At 41.2% G+C, this 24,095-nt stretch overlaps 1 protein-coding gene and 1 long non-coding RNA gene across 10 annotated transcripts in view; one reads left to right on the forward strand and one right to left on the reverse strand.

Annotated features, from left to right (window-relative positions):
* LOC128350676 (uncharacterized) overlaps positions 1–17,400 on the reverse strand; it is a 63,041-nt gene extending 45,641 nt beyond the window's left edge. For all 3 annotated transcript variants that reach the window (XR_008319380.1, XR_008319381.1, XR_008319382.1), the window contains exons 1-3: positions 16,884–17,400; positions 10,364–10,453; positions 8,835–8,930 (exon numbers count right to left, since the gene is read on the reverse strand). This is a non-coding gene — a long non-coding RNA (uncharacterized LOC128350676). The remainder of the gene's footprint in view (positions 1–8,834; positions 8,931–10,363; positions 10,454–16,883) is intronic.
* Positions 16,582–24,095, forward strand: part of CXADR (CXADR Ig-like cell adhesion molecule) — a 65,273-nt gene continuing 57,759 nt past the window's right edge. For 2 of the 7 annotated variants that reach the window (XM_053309158.1, XM_053309160.1), the window contains exon 1: positions 16,586–17,051. In XM_053309158.1, the coding sequence (XP_053165133.1) occupies positions 16,985–17,051 (67 nt within the window). In that variant the 5' untranslated portion in view covers positions 16,586–16,984. Of the gene's footprint in view, positions 17,052–17,211; positions 17,425–17,599; positions 17,730–24,095 lie in introns of those variants that run through there. The other 5 variants (XM_053309163.1, XM_053309161.1, XM_053309162.1 and 2 more) reach the window with 4 other exon arrangements.

Here is a 24,095-nt window from a genome sequence, read left to right on the forward strand (position 1 = left end):
TCGTTCCTGAACAGAATGCAGTAGTAGATAGGTCTTTGGTCTGATCCTGCAGAGCTCCTACATTCTTATGTTGTGATGAGAAGGTTATGTTGTAAGAGAACCACTCACAGGTTATTCTGGGTTCTTTTTGGGTTCATCCTATCTATTTATTTTCTATGTAAACCACTTTGAGAACTTTTGTTGAAAAGCAGTATATAAATATTCATTGTAGTAGCAGTAGTAGTAATCTCAACATGCAGAGGCGGAGCCACCATAGGGTTCAAAGAACCCAGGTCGCTGCGCTCAGCGGCCACACCTTGTGCACCAGACATGCCCCCTGCACCTGACATCAGACGCAAGGGGCATGGTTTTGCTCACAAATGGGGCAGCATACCCCATTTGTGAGCAAAATCCGGCCAGCACCACATTCGCAGTGCGGCTGGGAGCAGCTCTCCCTGCCTTTAAATCAGATGCATGGGATGTGCCTAGGAGGGCTGCTGGCGGCGGGCTGAACTGGGGCAGCTGCTGTCCTCCCTACACTTCTGCCAACAAGGGCCTGTTTATCTACAAAATGGTGCACTGCTGGTATTAAGCAGTGAGCAGTTTTGAATCTGCACATAATTCAAGCAACTATTCTCTAGGTCAAGTGCAAACCCTGAAAACATTTGCTCACACATGACCTTATAATAAGTATGAAAATTGTCCAGAGTGCCAGTGAACATGCTAGTGAACATGCTGCATGTTATGAACTCTTGATCTGAACTGCTCATCTAAATATAAATGGCTTATGGCTTAAAACTTGTTATTTCAAGAACAAATCATTCTGGAAGATCCCAAGGGTTTGGAAGAAACTAGAAATTAAGGCCAACTTACTGCCCTGAGGCAGGGTTACTCTGTTGAGAAAATTATTAGCAGGGACTGTCCAATTAATTTTTGGAATCTCCTACTAGTACAGAGATGCTACAGTTTCCATAGGTACCTTTTTGATTGTTCTAATAGATAAATCCTGTTAAACTAGGAATAGTTTAAATCATTGTTTCTTACCCACTTAATAGCTGTTAAGGGACCCCAGCTTGCATAACTGAGACCTGACTGTATGTATGTATGTATGTATGTTGTTGTTAAATTTGTATACCACTTTTCATTAAAACAATCCCAAGGCGGTTCACAAAGAAAAATTAAAACAAGACTATAAAAATTACACAATTAAAATATTAAGGTAAAATATAAAAACAGAGATCTAACTAAAAAAATTTTTTTTAGTTATGAATGAGTCATGAGGAAAGGAAATCAACTCTGTTGCAGATAGATCTGGTTGGGTAACATCACCAAAGCTGAGGCCAGCCTGATGGAATAGTGCAGAACTTCATGGCACCGTGACAAATCATGTAGTTGTCCTACTACAGATCTGAGCCAACGCATAGTTCAGATTATAAAATGGGTGTTTTCTTCTCAGGGCAGACAGCAACCAAAGAGAGAGCCTGATCCACACACACCTCTCCATGTTGCAATTCTTATCAGGATTGGACCCCCTGATAAGGGGTGCAGAGAAAATTAAGAAAACAAACAAGCAGGTCTGTTTAGCAGAAGGTGTATCTTATTTGGCTCTCAGACTTACTCTGTGACACTGATGGCAGCAAGGCATAGCTGTTTCGCAACCATTATTGTTTCACCCAACAGAGTTTTTCAGAATAGTTAATGGCATAGTCAACTCCCTCCCTCAGCAGATCCAGCTTTTCCCCTCCCTGCTGACATTTTGACCTACCCTATGTTAAAAATACATTTGTTTTGGATGGCTTTTGCTACTGCTGCTCCTTGGGAAATTGCATAATTTCTTATTTAGTTGGAGAAAATGGTGCAGAGGAAATAAACCCACTCCACTCTTGAGTGCTGCTACACTGATCCAATTCAGAATCCCATCACTGCTTCTAACTAGAAAATAGAAACATGGGAGATCTGGTCATAGACTGGGGGTCTCATCTGTTTTGGTTCTAAGAAGCATGAAGGAGGATAAGGAAACACTTCCTACAGAAAAACAATGACTTGTCTAGATGATATTTGTCTCTCAGGGAGTGGTTTCACTTACCTGACAGTGATTTCCTAGGAAGGATTAGAAGGAGGGAGTATCATATCATAAAATGAAACATAAAGAAATCAGCAAGTGAAACATAATGAAAATAAAACAAAGATACCAGTGAAGGGGCATGGTGACAATGAAGCAAAAAGGGATAATAGTCCCTGGGTCACCAGGGTCTTGGTGGCCGCCAAGGCACTCCCTCGCCCAGGGCATCTCCTTGCCCCCTCCTGCACCCAGTAGGCAAACAAAGAGCTCATTGGCTGGGATCAATAGCGCACACTCTTTAATGTAATCGGGGTTTCTTTCTTTCTTTCTTTCTTACATTTATAAACCGCCCCATCCAAAGGCTCTGGGATGATACAATACAAGAAATTTAAAAACACACACCATTTAAGACACAATGCTAAAAACAATATAAAACAATTAAAAACCATTTTAAACCAATTAAAATACTTTAAAACAATTTTAAAACCTTGGAAAGCCAGGCCAAACAAGTAAGTTTTTAGGACTCTTGTAAAGGCTGACAGCGAGCCTAAACTGTGGATATCTGCCAGGATGCCATAGGCCAGGAGCAGCTACAGAAAAGGCCCAGTTCCGAGTCGCCACCAGACGTACTGATGGAGATGGACTGGAGACGGACCTCTCCAGATGACCTCAAGGTGCGATGGGGATCATACAGAAGAAGGAGTTTCATTGAAATGTTGGCTGGGGCTTCTTTCCCTGTCTCCTAGCGAGGTGGGCGGGGAGGAGCCCAGCCAGTCAGCATTTCAATGAAACACTGACTGGGGAGGATTGGGAAAGGGTTAGAATGGACCCTCTCCCAGCTAGTGGCCATGCCCCCTGAACCCATGTCAGATGCAGGAGGCATGGCCTGTACCGGGGAAAGGGCCATCCAGCCCCTGTGGATTTTCTCCATGCAATTCATTGAATTGTTGACAGGGAGCTCCTTTCTCTGCCTCCTCATGTATCCAGTATGGGCCATGCCCCATGCATCGGTCAATGCAGGGCATGTGGTGTGGGTGTGCACAAATTACAGGGGAGCTGCAGGCAGGAGCTTGTCCCCCCAGCTGCCAGTGAGTTCCCTATGCTCCTGAGTGATTGTTAACACTGAAGGGTTTGCAGTTAAAAAGCAGCTCACCCACAATTTCTTTTCTCATTTCCTGTCTTGATAAAAGCCAGTGATTGTGCAAGTATTTAAAAAGAACCTAATTACTGAGAATAAAGATGTTATTTAATCTTGCAGTAGGCTTTTCAGAGTTAATGTGAATACAAGTAAGTGTGAATTCAACAGAATATCGAAACCTGCCCAACCTGTTTACAATGTTTGGAATGAGCTGGCGTATTCATGTCTTTAAATACCCATGGCTGTATACGGTTCTTAAAACCTTTGCTAGGACTGCACTATATTGTTTCAGAATACATTTTTTGTTTTGTTTTGTTTTGTTAAAAAAGGTACCATGGTCTGTCACAGAAGAAGTCAACAAGCAGCTTGGAAAGGAAAAAGGAATGATTGTGCTTTTAAAAACGTATGGGTTCTATGCAGTTTGTTATGTGTAAGCTACGCAGAATTTTCTGCTCTCCTTATTCTTTTAAATTTTAAACTCCACCCCTAAATAAATTATGGGCAGCATCCAGACTTGATAGTCATGACTAAACATCTGGAAACAATAAAACAAAATAGTCATGACTATTAATTTCTATGGAACTTAATCAGGACAAACTTAGTATGGATGCTGGCATATACATATTGTGTACAGTTGACTCCTAAACATATTTGTTTGGTTGTAAGCTCTTGTGAGTTTAGTGAGCTTTCTAGCATAATCCTATGCATGTATATGCAGAGGGCATTTTAAATTGTTTTAAGGTTTTAATTTGTTTTATGTTGCTGTAAATCACCCAGAGACGGGAGTTTGGGGCAGTGTACAAAATAAATAAATAAATAAATAAATAAAATAAATCCCACTCATTTCTGTCAGACTTACTCCCAGGTAAGTGCGAACTGGGTGATAGCCTTACCCAGCTTTCATAGGACAAGACTTAGGTTAGAATGGCACTGAGTTTTCTCTGCTTTAAGATTATCAGACTTACCACTGAATCTAGAGGTATACACTAATGAATCTCAATGTGTTCAGTCACTATGAAGGACACATATGCCCCTTATCATGAACAATGAATCAGTTGCTACTAGGAGATTAGTGTCAAAGGGGCATGGCCATTGAGCAATGCAAGATCCAGCTTGCACTCATGCATTCTGAATATGTTTCAGGAGGTTGTGGGAATATCCTTCTTGTGATCTAGAAACAAACAGACAGCCTGCTAACTTGCTAGAAGTTTATTTCTGGTTCTGTCACAGGGGTCCCATGTGACTGGCAAATCACTTCACTTTCCTAATTTTAACAATTGTCTTTTATGCAGTGCTTTAACTGGGTGAGGCAATTTACTGTAATTATCTTATTACATCATCTGTGTGAGTTTGCAAATGGAAAACTTATATTGGAATATAGTCAATATATCGCAACCAAAGGGTTGCCTTCTGTGAGAAACAGAATGCTGGACTGGATAAGCCTTGGTCTGATCCAGCAGGGCTCTTCTTATACTGTGTCTTTAACTTGATGGGACTAGAATCAGTAGCTCTGATTCTAACCTGATGTTCGTTTCCCTGGACCTTCTGGATGATTTCCAATTAGGCATTGAAAGGGAGAGTGTGACCCTTTTGGTTCTTCTCTCAGCTTTCGATACCATTTCTCAGTTTTTAATACCATCAACTAAGATATCCCTCTGGATAGCCTGAGGGGCTTGGCGGGGGGAGGCCCTGCTTTGCAGTTGTTCCACTCCTACCACTTGGGTAGATTCCAGATGGTGTCGCATGTAGATTGTTACTCTTCAAAGCGAGAGAGATTGTATGGAGCCTTTTATCTCCATTGCTTTTTAACATCTACATGAAACTGTTGGGAGACATCATTAGATTTGGAGCATGGTGCATCAGTATCCTGGGTGCATCAGTATGCTGATGACATTCAGATCTGTTTCTCCATATCAACTTTGTCAGGAGATGATTTAACTTTTCTAAATGCTTGCTTTGAATTGGTAATGGGATGGATGAGGCAGAACAAACTGAAGATGAATCCAATCAAGATGGAGGTACCTGTTGTGGGAGGCCGGAACTTAGGAAGTGGTTTAGATCTGCTTGTTCTGGATGGGGTTACACTTCTCCTGAAAGTTCATAGCTTGGGAGTACTCCTGGACTCAAACCTCTCCCTGGCCAACCACTGGTCAGGCTGAGGTAGTGCTTTTTATCAGCTTTGACTGATACACCAGCTATATCCATTTCTCGAGACAAACAACCTTAAAACAGTGGTGCATATGCTGGTAACATCCAGGCTTGACTACTGCAATGCACTCTGTGTTGGGCTGCCTTTGTTTGAAGTCCGCATATTGCAGCTGGTGCAGAATGCAGAAGCCAGGTTGGTTTCTGGGACCACCTATAGATACCACATTACTCCTATTTTAGAAGAATACACTGGCTGCCAATTTGTTTCTGGGCAAAATACAAAGTGCTGGTTATTATCTATAAAGTCCTGAATGGTTTGGGCCCAGGGTATTTAAGAGAGCACCTTCTTCTTCATAAATCCCACCCCCTATTAAGACTATTAAGGCAGGTCCGGTCACTTAGTGGCGACCCAAAACCAGGCCTTCTCTAGGGTTGCCCCAGGGTTCTGGCACACACTCCCAAATTACATCAGAATCTCCCCATTTCTGATTGCTTTTTAAATGACTTTTGAAAATATGCCTGTTTTATCAGGCTTTTAGTTTATTTTTTTTAAGGTTTCATTTATGGTAATTTTAATCTGTTCCATATGATTTTTAGGTTTTACTTATATAAGAATATAAGAACAGCTCTGCTGGATCAGGCCTACCCAGTCCAGCATCCTGTTTCACACAGTGGCCCACCAGAAGCCTCTGGGGAGCCCACAGGCAAGAGGTGAGGGCATTTCCTCTCTCCTGTTGTTGCTCCCCTGCAACTGATATTGAGAGGCATCGTGCTTCTGAGGCTGGAGATGCCCACAGCCACCAGACTAGTAGCCACTGACAGACCTGTCCACCATGAATTTGTCTAAGCCCCTTTTAAAGCCATCTAAGCTAGTGGCCATCACCACATCCATGGCAAAGAATTCCATAGATTAATTATGCACGGTGTGAAAAAGTACTACCTCTTGTCAGTCCTAAATTTCCCAACCTTCAGTTTCATGGGATGAACCCTAGATTGCTGTTTGCTTAAAAAAAAAAAAAAAAGTAAACCACCCTGAGATTTTATATAGGGCGGTATATAAATGTGGCAAATAAAATATAGTTACTGTTTGCCTCCACACCCATTCTGAGATATTTAGATAACCATACTTTAATTACAGGAGCAGTGTCAGGTTAAATTAATTAATGCTTACTTAATACTGATTACCATGGTGCCTGACTATGGTCTTGCAACTATGTGATATTTAATATTAATACAGTATATATTGTCTCCTGAGATGATGATATTATTATTATAGATGATTAATAATAATAATAATAATAATTCAATTTCTATGCTGCTCTTCCAAAAATGGCTCAGGGCGGTTTAAACAAAGAAACAATACATAAATAAGATGGAACCCTGTCCCCAAAGGGCTCACAATCTAAAAATATGAGATCTGAGGTCCAGAGGAGAGATATTCTTATGGTAGCAAGCATAAATTGTCCCCTTTGCTAAGTCTGCCCTGCTCTGCATTTGAATGGGAGATTGCATGTGAGCACTGTTAGATATTCCCCTTAGGGGATGGGGCCTCTCTGGGAAGAGCACCTGCATGTTTGCATACAGAAGGTTCCAAGTTCCCTCCCTGGCATCTCCAGATAGGGCTGGAAGAGACTCTTGTCTGTATCCTTGGAGATATCGCTGCCAGTCTATGTATACAATACTGAGCTAGATGGACCAATGGTCTGAATCAGTAGAAGGCAGCATTCTTTTTTCCAGTACAAGATCCTTATTTGTTCCAGATCCTAGGAGAACAGAGAAAACTAAGCCTCATCCTATTTAAAAACCTAAGCCTTGTGACTACATTTCTTCTTTTCCAGTCATAGTCTGAAAGATGGACACCATATATCTGCCCAGTTCCCATCGCCATTCTTGTCAACCATGTGATAGAGCAGAGAACCAGAGCAAGCTGAAAAGCACCATGCCTACGTGGCAATATATGAGAGCATCAATTCTTCCAAATCATGCAGTGTACAGATATGCGCTTATAACACAATGAATACATGTGAATGACAATGAATGCAATAAATAAAGTGACTAACATTCGGACCATTTAACTGATGCAGGAGGATGTCGCACTAGCGCAAAGCTGCTGCGCTAAATCTGGAGCTTGCATTCCAGACCAGTGTTGCACAACTGCAAGCCTGCTTGTGGTTGCACAACAGGTGCACAACTATACACACCTCATTTGTGAAAGGACACTGTAGCAAATCCACACTTTTTAGCACAACGAAGCCATCAAGGTCATCCACACAATCAAAAACTGTGTGAAATAAACCTGGGTTTGGGAGCTTTGTGTGCTCCCATTTTTTGGTTGTGTGGAAGGAAAGTAAGACGAAACCCTGCGCAGAAGTGATTGTGTGGGAGCAATATAGGAGGAAAAGCTCCTATGTAGGTGTTCCTCCTACCTTGCTTCCACACAACCAAAAAATGGGAGCACACATAGTTCCCAAACCCAGGTAGAACACAGTTTTTGATTGTGTGAATGACCTCATCCTCTTGCATTAGTACAACTGTGCTTTGTTCATTCCATATGCAGCTCTTTGCTCTGGATGTTAGCCAAAAATGTAATTTAGTATAATGAGCAATAAAGTTATTTCAGATCACATAATTCAGCTCTAGATTTAAATGTCCCAGTTAGACAAAGGATAACAATTCATATATGTATTTTGTTCTATGTCAAAGTTCTGCAGTGAACAAAGTTCTGTAAAGCTAGTTATCAGCTATTCACCATAATAACCATGCGGAAACTTCATGTTTAGAGGCAGTAAACTTCTGAATACTGGTTGCTAGAGAGACTAACAGCAGGGGAAGGGTTATTGTCAGCTTCTAAGCTTTGCAGGGGCATCTGGCTAGCAACTGTAAGAAACAAAATGCTGGACTTGATGGACCTTTCATCTAATCCAACAGGGCTCTTCTTATGGCCTTTAATAAGGTGAAATTGCACCAAATAAAAGCTTCACAACCAAAATCTTGAGAAAGCTTCCTGAATTTGGCAGCCTCCTGAAATGTTGATAACCAAATATTATTATATTTCTAGGTTAGGAGCTGGGTCTCCTCTCCCTGCAGGTATATTGCCATTCACTTATGGGAACAGATCCATGAGCCTAGATAATACAGAGTTTAGGTTTGCAAAATGCTGTACAGCATTTCATTAAATTACTAGGTGGTGCTGTGTTGCATAAACATGAAGACCACCAGCCTAACAAGACTGCATTTTATTTTTCTGTACTGGGTATAAGTACCTCATTAACCATTCCATCATATACAATTTGTCAGCAACAGGAAACACAATCAAGTTTTTATTCATCTAGTCTAGAAGCAACAATGTAAGGTAAAATATGTAGATATGCATATGTGTAAATGTATTCATGCTATATATTAAATGCAATTAACAAAGAAAATCATCTTAACTCTAGCAATTGATAAAGAAGAAGACTTAGGCTGTATATGTATTATAATTTGTCTGGCGCAATGAGTGTGCCTTACCTAACACTCTCATTGTTCAAGCACAGATTCTGAACCCTTAATGCATCAGCAGGCACAGATAATGTTCGAGAGATTATTTCTCCTCCCACTTTTCCCCTGTAACAATAGATTATATACACAAAAGTTAATGTCCAGCAAATAAAACAAAATGTGTGCTTTTAAAACAGATAAGTTAAAAAGACTTATTTTGTGTCAAAAAGAGCTAAAAAATTAAAATTTTATCTACTGTAGGAATTGTTTTTAAAAATAATAAGAACATCAAGAGTCTACTTAAGCAAATCATAAATGCTTATTGTAATATACCAGGCTTTTATTCTTGAAAAACATCTTTCAAATAAACCAATGCTAAGTATATATAAGTAAAACCTTACATAAGCATTTGTTTTGTCTTATGGAGAAGAGAAGTTTAAGAAGCTGTTAAGCACAGTGAATGCCTTTGTAAAGGGTAAACAGTACTTTCAATTGTGCTTTCAGAGAAAATGACATGCATCTACCACTTCCCATGTAATTTTATCGAGAAAACAGAGACTCAGATTTGGCAGGTAACTGCTGCAGCTTTATTTACAGTAACCAATGATTTTAAAAAGATGCCAGGGCATATTCATGTATTCATTATTTCAGCAGAAATGGAGGCATCCCGATTTTCATCAACAGGAGCCATCTACCATACAAATGACTGATAAAATATGTTTGTTAGCAAATAGAAACTGTGACTGTATCAAGTCCACAGAAAGAAGGAAGAAACAAACACAGAAACTTGTATTTTGTGGTGTAAGGTTGGGACTACGAGGATCAGTCTCAGATCCTGCCCAGTCATTAAAAGCCACATTAACTTCTGTTACCTGAGAAAGAGGCACCTTTTAAATTTGGGGCTTTCTTATTAATATAATAGTGTCCCTATTCAACCTGAGAAATGCCTCACTAGATGGTGGGGCTACTTCCACGATCAGGGGAGCCTAGCCCAATTTTGCCTGATTGTGGGAGCCACCGGGCTCGCAGGCGAGCCGGGTGGCTTCCTGGCAGTTAACCCGCCAAACAAGCCCTCCCCTTAAACCCGGTTTTTTAAATTGTGAGTAGCCGTGCTGTGGCTACCCACGAGTAGACCCCTGGCAGGAGGCTGAAAAGCAGCCTCCTGGCTCGGGGGTCTCTCCAGTATGTTCTGCGCGCTCGCGCAGGGCATACTGGAGCTTCTAGGGACCGTGCAGCCCCCGAACTCCCTAGCCCCTGCCAACTCCGTCACGGAGCCAGCAGTTGTGTGGGCAGCTGATCTGGCCGCCCAGGGCTCCTGCCCTGCTTGATTGATCCGTAGAACATGATGTGCCATAAGCAAAGACCAGGAAGATTCTGGAAGAATTTTACAGAGAAATATCTCTAGGTGACTCTTGAAAGTATAATATTGAATTTAGGTTTGATTTTATTCCCCACCCCCTGCTTGTTTGCTGTTGAGCATTTGCCTCAGAATCCTATAGTATTTGTGAGTAAACTACAGAAAACGACATGCTGGATTTAAATTAACAAGCATCACATACCTTTTCCTAAAGTTTCAGCACCGTCAATGAACATAGTGCCCTCATAATAAATTCGTACTGCTGGTAGTGCTGCTTAACTTCAAAAAAGTTCTGTGGGAAAGCAAAGTCAGAATTAAATAAATAACTCTTTGAATTATAATATGAATATATTTTGGAAGAGATAGGCAAGACAAAATTGAAGTGTGGCTATAGCTTAGGGATATTAGCAAAATTGCTAAAGTTCTATTTTAAGTTGTATACATTATTATACAGAAATACTTCTGTTTACATTTCATTTGTTGAGAGATCAGTATATGCCTGTGATAATACTGCACAAATATTTTTTAAACTTTACTTGCTGACTGTCAAAACTGAATACATTTTGGTTTTTCATAGGTTATTTCAAAGAAGATGTTTAACATGCTATCACAAAATGAAGAACTAGAATTTGACAGAACCCTACAATCAACATTAATAAGCAATCCTCCATATACTTTTCTCATGCAATCTCACAATGAACCTTCCCTCATAATGTTTTAAAAGCACTAATGAGTTTCAAACTATTCAAGGCATAGTTAAAAGAGTGCCATCAGCTATTTGTCTTCTTGTTAGCAAAATTATCTTAGCAAAGCCCAGTGTCTGCTCTTAGAATAGTGCTCACTCTACTTTCCTTTCTTTATCCTTACTATCCTTCTTTGAATCTTTGTGCTGGATGTAGTGGCTAGTATTGGTAAACTTGAATAAGTCCTGTTTTCCTGTGAAGTTTACTGCATGGCCTAGGACAAGTCACTGTTGTTCAGCCTCATTTCTCTCTTAGAGAGAAGTGAGGCTGCCATTCTTAGAGCCCTTCTCATGACCATTGAGAAAGAACAATAGGATATTGATTTATTGATTAAGTGCCGTTAAGTTGGTGTCGACTCTTAGCGACCACATAGATAGATTCTCCACGGGTTGATCTGTCTTCAACTTGCCCTTTATGGTCTGTCAGTGGTGCATTCATTGCTGTCGTAATTGAGTCCATCCACCTTGCTGCAGGACGTCCTCTTCTTCTCTATCCCTCAACTTTCCCCAGCATTATGGACTTCTCAAGGGAGCTGGGTTTTCGCATAATGTGTCAGAAGTATGATAGTTTGAGCCTGGTCATTTGTGCCTTGAGTGAAAATTCTTGATTGATTTGTTCTATGATCCATTTGTTTGTTTTCTTGGCTGTTTATGGTATCCTCAAAAGTCTTCTCCAGCACCAAAGTTCAAAAGCGTCAATGCCTTTTCTATCTTGCTTCTTCAAAGTCCAGCTTTCGCATTCATAGAATGTCATTGGGAAAAACATTGTCTGAACAATTCTAATTTTGTCACAGAATCTAAATATATTTTCCAAGGCCTTCATTGCAACTCTACCAAGTGCTTGTCTGCAGCGTATTTCTTGACTGCTGGATCCTTTACTGTTGATGGTCGATCCTAAAAGGCAGAAACTACCCACCGCTTCAATGTCCTCATTATCAGTTTTGAGGCTGGTTGCTCTACCAGTTGTCATTAGTTTAGTCTTCTTGATATTTAGTCATAGGCCCATTTTTTCATTGTACTTCTTTACTTTCATTACTAGAGCTTACAGATCATCCACATTCTCAACTATTAGAATGGTGTAATCAGCATAGCACAGGTTATTGACTTTAAAAAGATGCTAATCTCCTTCCAATCCTACTTCTCTCAGTATATGTTCAGCATATAGGTTGAATAAATAAGGAGAAAGTATACAGCCTTGTCTTACTCCTTTGCCGATCTGGAACCAGTCTGTTTCACCATGTTCTGTCTGGACTGTGGCTTCCTGTCCTGTGTATAGGTTTCTCAAGAGAACAATGAAATGTTCTTGGTTGCCCATTTTTCTAAGGACATTCCACAACTTGACATGGTCAACGCAACTGAAGGCTTTTCTGTAGTCCATAAAGCACACATTGTCTTCTTTCTGGTATTCTTTGGCTTTATCAATTATCTAGCGTGCATCGGCAATGATGTCACTTGTTCCTTGGCCTTTTCTGAAATCAGCTTCAACATCCGGCATTTCCCTTTCCACATAGGGCTCTAATCTGCATTGGATGATCCTGACCATTATTTTGCTAGCATGTGGAATTAAGGATATTGTGCAATGGTTTGTGCAATCTGTTAAGTCTCCTTTCTTTGGGATGGGTACTGTATGTAGACTGACCTCTTCCAATCTGTTGGCCACTGTGTCGTTCTCCAAATTTGCTGGTATAGTTTGGTTAGAGTCTTGACTGTTTCTTCTTCTGTTGCCTGCCATAAGGGCAGTATAAAAGTTTTAATAATTATTATTATTGAGGGCGGTATAAAAGTTCTAATAATAATAATTAATAATACAAAAAGCAGCTTTACTGGGAACAGCCTATATTCTGCGACAATATCTATAACAATTGACAATAAAATTCTGGCATCCCAGGTCCTTGGGAAGGACTCGATGTTTGGATAAAACAAACCAGTCAATAACACCTGTCTGACTGTTTAAACAAGAAATAATAATATTACTGTAGCTATTCCATCAATTCCTGTAGCCTTCCAACTTGGTAATGACCGGAGTGCTGATCTAACTTAATCTCCCCGTACTAGAGGTTCTTGCAAGTAGGGAACATCTTCTAGAGAATCTTGGATGTTGATGTCCCTGCTGTACAGATTTTCAGTATACTCCTTTCATCTCTGTTTTATCTTCTCTGAATCAGTTACTATCTGTCCTTTGGCATCCCTTAACATACCAAGTCGAGGTTGGAACCTCCCTCTGAGTTCAGAGATCTTTTGGAAAACTTGCTTTGTTTTTCCATGTCTATTTCCATACTTGAGGTCTTTACAGATGTCATTGTAGTACTGTTCCTTGTCTCTTCTAACAGCTTTCTGAAATTCCCTATTAAGTTCCTTCCTGAGGTCTTTATCTTTCTTTACTTTGCTTCTCTCCTCTTCTTGGCAATTTCTACTGTCTGTTCTGACATCCATATTGCTTTCTCCTGTTTCTTGGTCTTTGGCAGTCTCTTTTCATGTTCGTCCTTAACAACTTCTTTGATTTCATTCCACAGTTCCTCTGGTTCCCCATCAATGAGGTTCAGAAGTTCAAAGCAGTTCCTGATGTTCTTCTTGAAAATGGTGGGTACATTCTCAAGATCATATAATAGAAGCTGGATAGCTTTGTTTTTCTGCTTTAGCTTGACTTGGAACTTGCACATGAGCAGTTCGTGATCTGTTCCACAATTGGCCCCCAGCCACATCTTTGCTGTTAGAACAGCTCTTCCACCTCCTTGCACTAATAATGTAATCAATTTGATTTCTATGAACTCCATCTGGTGATGTCCATGTGTATAGGCACTTCTTTAGTTGTTTGAAGAACGTGTTAGCAACGAAGAGATCATTGGCTTGGCAGAAACTAAATCGTTCTCCTGCTTCATTTCTGTTTCCTAGGCCATACAGTCTGACTGTGTTTTCCTCCTTACTATTTCCAACTTTAGTATTCCAGTCCCCATCCACCACTGGCACATCTTGCTTGCATGTTTTGTCAATTTCAGACTGAACTTGAGAATAAAACTCATCAACTCCCTCTTCTTCTGCATCTGTTGTTGGGGCAGACTTGAAGAACTGTCATGTTAAAGGTTTTCGACAGCATTGTACCCAAGTACTGTCATTGCTATATCCTTCCTGACTATGAAAGCAACACTGTTCCTTCTTTGTTTTTTGTGTCCTGGGTAGTAAATGGTATGATTTTCTGTCTGAAAGTGTCCCATTCCAGTCCATTTTAATTCACTGATGCCCAAGATGTCAATCTGTAGTCGATTCAGTCCATCTTTCACTGTGTTGAGCTTTCCCATATTCATGCTTCTTATGTTCCATGTTCCCATTGTAATTCTGTCTTTGCAGCTTTGGATTTTCTTTTCCCACACAGCAACATCAGCTGCTAGATGTCCAAATGGCTTTAGTATAACTGCATCATAAACACCATTGGTACTCTGCAAGATTCTCAGCTCTTCCTCAGTAGCATTTTGAGTACCAATCATGCCCATCATGCCCATGTACCATCATGCCCATCACCATGGGCCCATCTGAGGGGCCCATCATCCGGCACTACATCAACAATCATTCCATTTTGTCAATCTTGGTTTTCTTGGTAAAATACAAGAGTGGTTTACCATTGCCTTCTCCCGCACAGTATGAAATGATGCCTTTGTCGTTGTCACTGAAGTATCATCTGCCTCCAGCACCTTTCTATATCACTTGCTCTCAATATAGGTGTCTGCTTGCTTTAGCTGGGGAGCTGGGATAACCTTCGCGCTCTGGGTGACCCTACTTGGAGTAGACCTTCTGGCATACTTCGTTCATCCTTCCCAGGAACACCCCCCTCACACACACCGCCATGATGAGGAAGCATAGTAGGACTTGCGGTGGGTAGGGGTGGCAGGCTCTGAGTCCACCTATTCAACGTTTTTACATACAGGCTGTCTAAACCTTTTCACTTCATTGTGCTCTAGAGCAGGGATTCTCAACGTTGGGTCTCCAGATGTTATTGGACTTCAACTCCCATAATCCCCAGGCCCAGTGGCCTTTGGCTGGGGATTAAGGGAGCTGAAGTCCAATAACATCTGGGGACCCAACGTTGAGAATCCCTGCTCTAGAGCACACCCACCTAGAACTGAAAAGGACAACATGTATTCTTTTGTCCATCAAGGATATCACTGTTTTCAGCAGAAAGGTGTGGTTAGCATTTGGCCCCAAGTCAGTCAGACTCCTGTCTATTTGTATCACAGACACCATGAAGCAGTGTGTCGCTTCTCTAGATTCACTCGCTGCATGTACGTGCATCTGGGCATCAGCTATTCCATATGGCTGTGCCTTGGCCCTTGGCCCATACTGCTTTCCGCCTTCAGGTTGGTCCTGTGTCCAGGCCCAAACTGTGCAGCAGCTTGACTGCATCAGGGAACAGGTCTCTTGGGACTCTTTTAGATTTAGACTCTGATTGGCTTTAGACTCTTACTGGCTTCCGGACCCGGGAGTGACACACGAGTCCCTGCTTTTGCATCCTGTTTTCCTGCTTGTCCCTGGAGAAAGAGGTCCTTCAGCACTGGCTAAGCAGCAAGTGTTCAACACACCATCAGAAAGGATCCAGGTATACTAACTAACCTCTGTTCTAAACTTTTTTGCTCCCTCCTTGCTCTCTTTTAAGTCTAAAGCTGTTCTAAAGGCCCATTTTTCTGATCAGCCTTGAGTTGATTTTAATTTGGATCTCAAGCAAAAACACCTCTTTGTGAGTCTCATTTTAGTGTTATTAGTCTTGTTATTTTTATTAGTTAATAATGTGTTGCTTATTAATCAACATTTCCTATCTATACCCCCTTATTACCCTTCAATAAAACTGATTATATTTTGGTTTCAATTATCTTCGAGTGAGCAGTTCATTACAGAATAAATTTGTGCAAAGCTTTGGTCTTGGAAATTACTGACAATTTCCAAGACCGAAGCTTTGCACAAATCTATTCCGTAATGAATTGCTCTCTCTAAGATTCGCTGATTCCTCACACAAGTCCAAAAGTTAATCAGGCATGGTTTGTCAACAACCCAGAGCATCTCATTAACACATTGTTTAAAATAAGTGTTGGTTGGTTCAACATGTGTATTTGTGGTGCAGTAAACAAAGAGTCTATGTCACGCAGAGATTGGATGAGGAAAGTTAATTTGAGCTAGTCAGATTCATCCCAAAATGTGTTTTTCAGTAAAAAGGCTCTGTCAGGAAACATACCTCTCTCTCTCTCCACCCCAACTAAAACCAATCATATAGACAGGGATTAGGTCCTCAGATCTTAGATCTGAGGATGTAACTTCATGTCATTGTTGAGGCCTGGAGCCTTTCATTTTGAAAATTAAACACAGTGCATGAGATAATTTTGTGGAAAGTTAGGTTACTACTCTTGGTGCCCTGAGTATGCTGCATTATTTCTGAGTAAATGTGATCTTTCCAGCTACAGCTCTTTTGTTCCTAGGAGGTTGTATTGTGTGAGAAGCAGATCTCCCTCTAGGCAAAGAGAGGTGTGGCCCTTGGGGACTAGGATTAGCTAGAGCCCCAGAGATTATCTCTATATCTTGTCTTCCTTGACTGCGGCTGTTGCATGGAGGAAAAATCAACCCTTTATCCGCATTTCTGGCGGAGTAGCAACGTGTCCAAAAGGCATTTAAAGAAGCAACCAATCAAAGTTGGCTGCTTAGTGAGCCTACACCTGCATTTGTGTTCGTAGTAGCCATTGCTCTTTATCTGTTTTGGAAGTGCGCGAGTGATTGCTCTCTGGCCGCAGGGCGAGGGTGTGCCTGCCTGCCTGGCATTTTCTCTGTGCAGGCTGTATTACTCGGTAGGCTAGGAGTTTCTACACCGGTGTGGGTGAGAGCGCGTCATTGTGTTGGTGGACTCCTTCCTCCGGCTCGCTTGTTACTAGTGTGTGTGTGTGGTGGAAGTTCAGCCGAGCGTGCTGCGGGGGCCCCGGCCAGGCGGAAGTGACGGCCGCTTCACCTGCTGGGCTGTGAGGGGAAAGAAGAGAAGAGGAGGCGCGGAGTGTCCGTTGGGAATTCACTCAGGAGTCTCTTTGGCTGCCGCTCGTTGCTTTCCTCGCCATGAAGTCGTCGCCGCCGCTACTATTACTGCTGCACTTGTTCGGGAGTCTCCTCTTCTTCTGCGCAGGTAAGAGCGGGGAGGGACGAGGGAAAAGTCACGAGCTTTTCCTCTCACCACGCCGTTGAGATGAGCCTTGCCTGCTCCCCTGGACCTTCCCCCCTCCCCTCGGCCCCCCAAATGAACGAGCGCTGCATTAACAAAGGGTCCGAATCGGGGTGGGTGGGTTGCGTTTAGACGGGGGTGAGTCGGGCTCCCCTTTAGCGCCCACGAGGGGAAAGTGCCTTGAATATTCCAAAAGTACAAGTGTGCGTGTGTGGTTTTTGTCTTTTTAAAAACTGTTCCTGGAATGAACGGTGTGGCGGCGGGGGAGGAAAAACCTGCCTGGTACCAACTCTCTCCCAGTTTTCCTCACAGCCTTATAATCTTTCTCGTTTAAAATGTGAGTTGCTTCTTCTCATCTTACCCCCCCCCCCCCCGCCCCATGTTTTTTATATTGGTCGCACCCTTTTTGTGAGTTCTTGCCCCCCCTCCCCTTTTGTGGCGGCGGGGTGGGGGGAGGAGGAGGCGGCATCCTGGCCTCTCGCTTTCTCTCTCTCTCTGGTGATTCACCCAGGCGGAGGTCGGAGGCTTTGTTATCCGGACTCTCCCAGCTTCCCTTCCCCACGCCCCATAGCAAAGTCCTCATCTCTCTGGACTCGTGAACCCGGCGGGGTTTGTTTGCTTCGTGTGTGGCTTGTTCTTTGTGTAGGATGGCTTTTTCTCTCTCCAAAGTTTCATTCTTTCTGATATGTATACATTTCCCCAGGTTATAATAACGTTTTCTGCTGCATAAGAGAATGCCAGGGCTAGAAAGGTGCTGGCTTATGCAGTATTTGCAAAGAGGTTCTTTAAAAGGGATCTTCGACAGTAGTAAAGGTAGGAGCGCCAGAAGGGCTCACCACGTAGCCAGCGGGTGAGGCCCCTCTTCGCTCACTCAGATCCGAGTGGAGGCATGGCCCTCTCTGTCCTCGTAATCCGCTTACCCCATGGAGTTTTAAGGTTTTTGGTAAAAACTAGTTTTTTAAAAAAAATCTGTATTGCACACATCTTAGGGCTCATTGCTCACTTTTCTTCAGAACTCGGCTATTTCCTTAAACACACACAGAGGCAAGTTGACATCCTGGAGGTAAACAGGATTTATAGCTCCATTTAGAGTTGACTTTAAAAAAACCAAAAACCTCCGTCTACAGTTTGGTTCCTGGCCCTGTGGACTGCTCTACATGACCTATGTGAATGGTGTTCTTAGGTAGGGAAGCTTGTGTTGCTAACTATGCTAATGTAGTTTCTAATGTTTCTGTGTTGGCAAAATTTGGCAGGAACCAATAGCTCAATGATATAGAGCAAGTTAAAGGCCCCGAGTTCAATTTCTGGCATCTCTTGTGACAGGGATGGAAAACTTTTATTTGCTGGCTGAAGCAGACAACAGTGGACAACATGAAACAGTTGTCAACTAGCAGTATAAGGCAGTTCATACAAGAGTTGCTGCCTTATGTATTTTGAGGCCTTTGTACACAAGTGCATCTGTTACAGATTACTGTGCATTCATAACTGTGATGTGTCTAAATGATATTCATGTAGGAAAGTTGTTACGTGAATGGTTTTATTTAGTGTTTCTCTTTGTTACGGTGATACTGCAGAAATATCTTTGGAGGTGATATGTAGACCTAGATATTATGCTTCATTCGCAGTGCTTAGTGAAGCTATCAATGGTTTGACTTGGTATAAGGCAGCTTCCTATGTCCCTATAAGTTTTGGGTGTTTTGATAGTGATGTTGGGATGGGAAGACACTTGCAGGTTTTCTCACACTTGTGTGTCTCATTGGGTTGCTAACTCTTTAACAACAAAGAACTAAATAATGAGCAGAATTTGCTATCTTCATCTAAATGGTAAATAATACAGTTGAGTGTAATATGCCATTTAATGTTAGGAAACTGCTTGGAGTGTAATCATTTCCTCTTTTCAAAACCTCACTATTAAATTGCATGCAGTAATCGGGATTCACTGCATGAAACACCTGTGGTGTTCCGAATTATATAAAATAAATGCTTTTCAGCACTCTTCAGCTCTTTGTTTCCTGTTTGAAATATTTTATGCCACCGGTAATGTCGCATTGTTCTTGAAACATTACACAGGGGATGAAATTCTGCTTGGTCATCAAACAATATTTTGCTTTAAAGTACATAGAGATAGAAAGTTTTAACTGCTAACAAGTTAGAATTGGAAACCAGTATTTTTACTTTGTAATTTTTTAAAAAAGATTGATGCATAAATGAAAGGCTTAATTTTTCTGTTTAACTTGGCTCAGGTGGCAACTGTTGTGTTTCACTTGGACATGAAGCCAGAACCTACTTCTAAAGTACAAAAGGTGTTGGAATAAAGATTTTCCCCAAATTTATCACACAATTCCTTTTCGCAAGGTTATAATAAAATGTATATTAGTAGTTCTAAGCAAGTGGCAAGATATAAATCCCCCCCACTTACATGGTTGGATCATAAATAACCAGTTTGATGTGCTGGCTGGTGATTAAGCACTGTCTGAAAAGGACAGCCATTCATATTTTGGCTTGACTTACTAGCAAAATCATAGTTCTCTCATAATTTGTTACCTTGTGGTGTGTCAAAGAAGAGGTGTTGGTCTTGGCACTAAACTTTTGCGGAAGATGCAAGGAGAGCTATTGTTACCAGTTCCTGCAGAAGTCAGTTCTACTCCTGCAGAAAGCACCAGCCAATCTTGACCGCTGCTAGGTCTTGCAAGATTTATAGAACGAGAAAAGCACTCTTCCTTGTAGATGATGGGAGAAAAGAAGGAGTAGTTTCTCTCACTTTGCTTTCTGGAAAAACCCAATATGTAGGATAGAATTTCTTTAAGTGAAGAGGAGGTGGCAGCCTCTGTCTTATGAGAAGAGATTTTGCTAGAAATGCAGGAGTGCTTGTGTTTGTCTTTAGGGGATGGTGCTTTCAGGCAAGTGAATTTATGCAAACCCATGTAGACTGAGAATAAACCATTATGTACTTGGTGCTGGCTTTTTAATTTACCTCATCTTTTAATAGAGTCATTCTTGTATGTTGACGACGTCATTTGTTGTGGCCTAGGGCAGTGATCTTCACTGTTTTTCAAGCAGGGCCACCTTGGCAAAACACATTCAATGTGAGAGCTATTTGTGTTTCCCTCTGCGCTGACTTCCACACAGTACTGCACTTTTCTCAGTGTTGGAGGGTCCTTTAACGGATGTGGAGCCTTCTCTTAAGAGTTCTAGGAGGAAAGCACCGGGAAGGACTATACTTCCCATCATGTCATGCACACCTTCCAAGATGAAGAGTCTGCAGAGGGTTATGTTTCTCTTAAAGGAGCCCCACCAGTGCTGGGCAAAGTACAGCAATGCATGGTGAGAGTGGTCATCTCCACATGGTACCAGGGTAAGTGCGCCAGGTATTCAGCTTTGGCCAAAGTTTCACATAAACAATTAGCCAATGGGCTTCACTTACGGTTGATTGGCATTGCCACTGGCCCCCATGCTTTGCAAGGAAGAAACACTGGCCTAGGGCTTGATTGTAAGTTACAATGGCTACTATTGCACATCCTACTTGCTAGTACTTCAGGGAGAGGCATAGGCAATTCACTTTTTCCCCTGGATGTGGAAAGGGAAGGTGTCATGCATGGTCATTCAAATGACCTCTGCACATGAGCAGAAGTCACTAAAATGGCTATTCTGGGAGAGGCCAGCAGGGGTGCGGGGCAGTGTTCCCGCTAACAGGGATTCCCAGAAGTTGTTTACAACTCCCATAATCCCCAGCCAAAGGCCATTGCAGCTGGGGATGCTGGGAGTTGTAGTGAACCACATCTGGAAATCCATTTTAGAAGGAATAGTGGTGGAGGGGCACCACTTTCCCTCACTACCACCTGATAGTACTTGTAAGTACTGACTACTCTCCTGCCCCTCCAGGCTTAGGGAAGTCTTCCCACCACCCCCTTACTGATAAAGTGGGATCCTCACCTGATTCATCTTTACCAATTGAGCACCAAATTGGTTCAAACCAGTCCTATGGTCGAACCAGACCATGTCTGGTTTGACTGGAACCAAAATCAAGCTGGGTTGGTTTGAATCCAGATTTGAACTGAACCGGCATAACTGATTTTGTGCACATCCTTACTCTACTTTATATATACAATATGAAAATATGTATACAACCTGAATAGAATAATTTATGTTTACAAACTTGAACAGAATAATTTTATTTAGGTAGCTTATAATGACAACATATAAAATCTTTATTCTTGTAGAAATGGTGATTTCCTCAACAGCGTTATGGTGCTCATAAATATAGCTTAGTAATGTCTGCCTGTTCTTCACCAGACATACATAGGAATATTTTGAGCAGTATTATTTACGGTTTGAAGTGGCATTTGATTAACAAAATAAGCTAAGTCAACGAATTGGCACTATATTTTCAATAGGAAATTGGGGTGTTCAATTTCCTAGTCAAAATTGTATTGCATAACTTCTTTTGTTAAAAGAATACTGAAATTTCCACTATTTCAGGACTGAAGAGTAATTTTCTTAAATGTTTGGTAGAAAAATGTCAGCAATTTTGAGTTCCAAAGAGGTAGCTGTGTTAGTCTGTTTTAACAAAGGAGACTTCACAACTTTTGTATTTATCAGTTTTAAAGTGCCCTCTTGCTTCAGACATCAGAAATTTGAAATTATGTTTTTTTTTATTCATTTTCTTCCCCCAATAATAGTATTTGCATGCAGCAACATAATATGAGGAAAACATGGATTTCTTTGTAATTATGTTTTCGTAGAGAGAGAGACTTAAGCTTTCCACTGCCCACTGATTTTTCTTTTGAGAATACCTCTTTTCCTGCCCTCCAGCAGGATTTTAACTGGCATCCCTCCCCCCACCCACCCAGCTGGACTCGGAGAAAGACAGTAGTTTTGAATAAAAGGGGGTGGGATGGAAGGGATGAATCTGTACTGTGGGAAGGGTTTGTTTGTTTGTTTGTTTGTTTTAAACCAGACGCCTGTCATTAAAAAAATTTAGTTTTGCATTCTGATAGCTACTACTTTCTTTGGGGATCATCTGTTCAAATGGCTAGGGCTTAGGCATCCAACCAATGGGAACAGGGGGTTGTGACACCACCCAATTATAAGTCTCTGAGGCCTGTAGGCTTGACTACAGCATGGCCTGCATTCCTGCCTGTTTCCTTCTCCCCAGCTAGTGGCAAAATTGTAAGGCACTGAATGGGAAAAAAAACTCTGTGTGCATTGGATTTACAGCCTCATACTTCCCACAAAACCTTTCTGGATTGTGACATTTACTACCAAGGCAGTTAACAAAGAGCCAAAAATTTAAAACAAATACACGCACGCACACACACAATTCATTTAAAACGATGAGGCAGTAAATATTCAACTAAAAGTGTGACTGAAGAGGCACGTCCTTGGATGTTTCATAAAAGCCATCAGGAATAAAGAAGCTCTAATTTCAACAGGAAGTGTGTTCCACAGTCCTGGGGCAGGTATAGAGAAGGATCACCTCTGAGACACCACCAGGTGAACTGGTGGCATCCTCAGATAAACCTCCTTTGACTATCTTAATAGGTGGTGGGATTGATAATGAAAACATTCTCTTAAATACCCTGGGCCCAAGCCATTAAGCGCTTTATAAGTAATAACTAGCACTTCATATTTTGCCTAGAAACCTATTGGCAGCCAGTGTAATTCTTTCAGAACAGAAATAATATGTTATCTTCAGGACATCTTGCCTTTTCAAAATGTGCTGAGTACTGGTGATGTATGTTTGTGGTCAACAGGGACAATGTAAACAAAAGATGATGTAAATGTAAATATACTGAATATACCTATTGGTAGATTAGATTCATTGTGAACATTGCCTACCATATCAAAATCTAAGATCTGGAGAGGGAGCATGGAAAAAGCCATAAAAGAATGGAAAAAAAGAGATGGACAGATGATTGTATGGAGTGGAGGGCAAAAGAGAGAGAATATGAGTGTGATATGCCAGTCAGGGAAGGAAGAAGAAGAAAATGAAAGAAGCAGATGGGGGCTAATATAGACATTACCACGGATATATAAGCTCATGTACTAATTGTGGTGCCATGTGTTTTTCATTCTTAACTATACATCATTTTTGAAGCAGTTTCAAAAAAAAAATGTCCTTGCTCTTTAAAATTTCTCGTGATCATAGCTTTAGGGGAAAGTTCTCTAGATGCTTTCTTACTCCTTGCTCTTTCCAAAATGACATCATTGGATTTGCTACATAACTGGACAAACGGGATGCCCCATTTTTTTTTTTTAGGCAACCATAGGCAATTGAAATCATAGATATTCCGCCCAAGTAGTCATTGTGTCAGCTAAACAAAGCACCTTTCTATGATTGTAATGTAAACTACTATAACACTATTGGAGAATTCTAGTCTTCCAGATCATCATGATCTGGAAAAAACAATTATTAGTTTTTAGTTTTTTAAAAAATACTTTTAATTTGAAATTTTAAAATCTGTAACTCTGATTATGTTTTAGCTTGGATGTTTAACTTGTTTGGTTAGCTTAATTTGGTTACTTCTATTAGTCTGATTTTACATTGCAACTATTTTATAAATGTTGTGAGCTTCCCCAAGCAGTAGTGTACTGGAGGGGTGGGGTATAAATACATTAAATCAATCAATCATGGAATTCATGATATAGATATCTTAGGAACAGGAGTTTGAATGTGCCTTCTGCTTGTGGTATGGCATGTAACCAAACACAAACATCACCTGAAAAGATCAAACACAGTGAGGTAGTGTAATGTTTGCATTTGATCTGAAAGAATAAATGATAGATTAGCTGAAGGCAATGGTGGCACAGTATTATTATCATTCACAACATCTCCGATTAGTGACTTGGCCATGATTGCGGCAGCAGTATTCTTCCTATACCTTGAGGTTTAATCGTGCAAATATTAAGGATTGTTTAGACCATGAGACCTGTAACAGATGGATTATTTCTCCTCTTCTACATTTATTTGGTAACAGAACATGGGTCTGTTTTTGACCTATTACCAAT

The sequence above is a fragment of the Hemicordylus capensis genome, chromosome 3 (genome assembly GCF_027244095.1).
Source record: "Hemicordylus capensis ecotype Gifberg chromosome 3, rHemCap1.1.pri, whole genome shotgun sequence".
NCBI classification, from domain to species: domain Eukaryota; kingdom Metazoa; phylum Chordata; class Lepidosauria; order Squamata; family Cordylidae; genus Hemicordylus; species Hemicordylus capensis.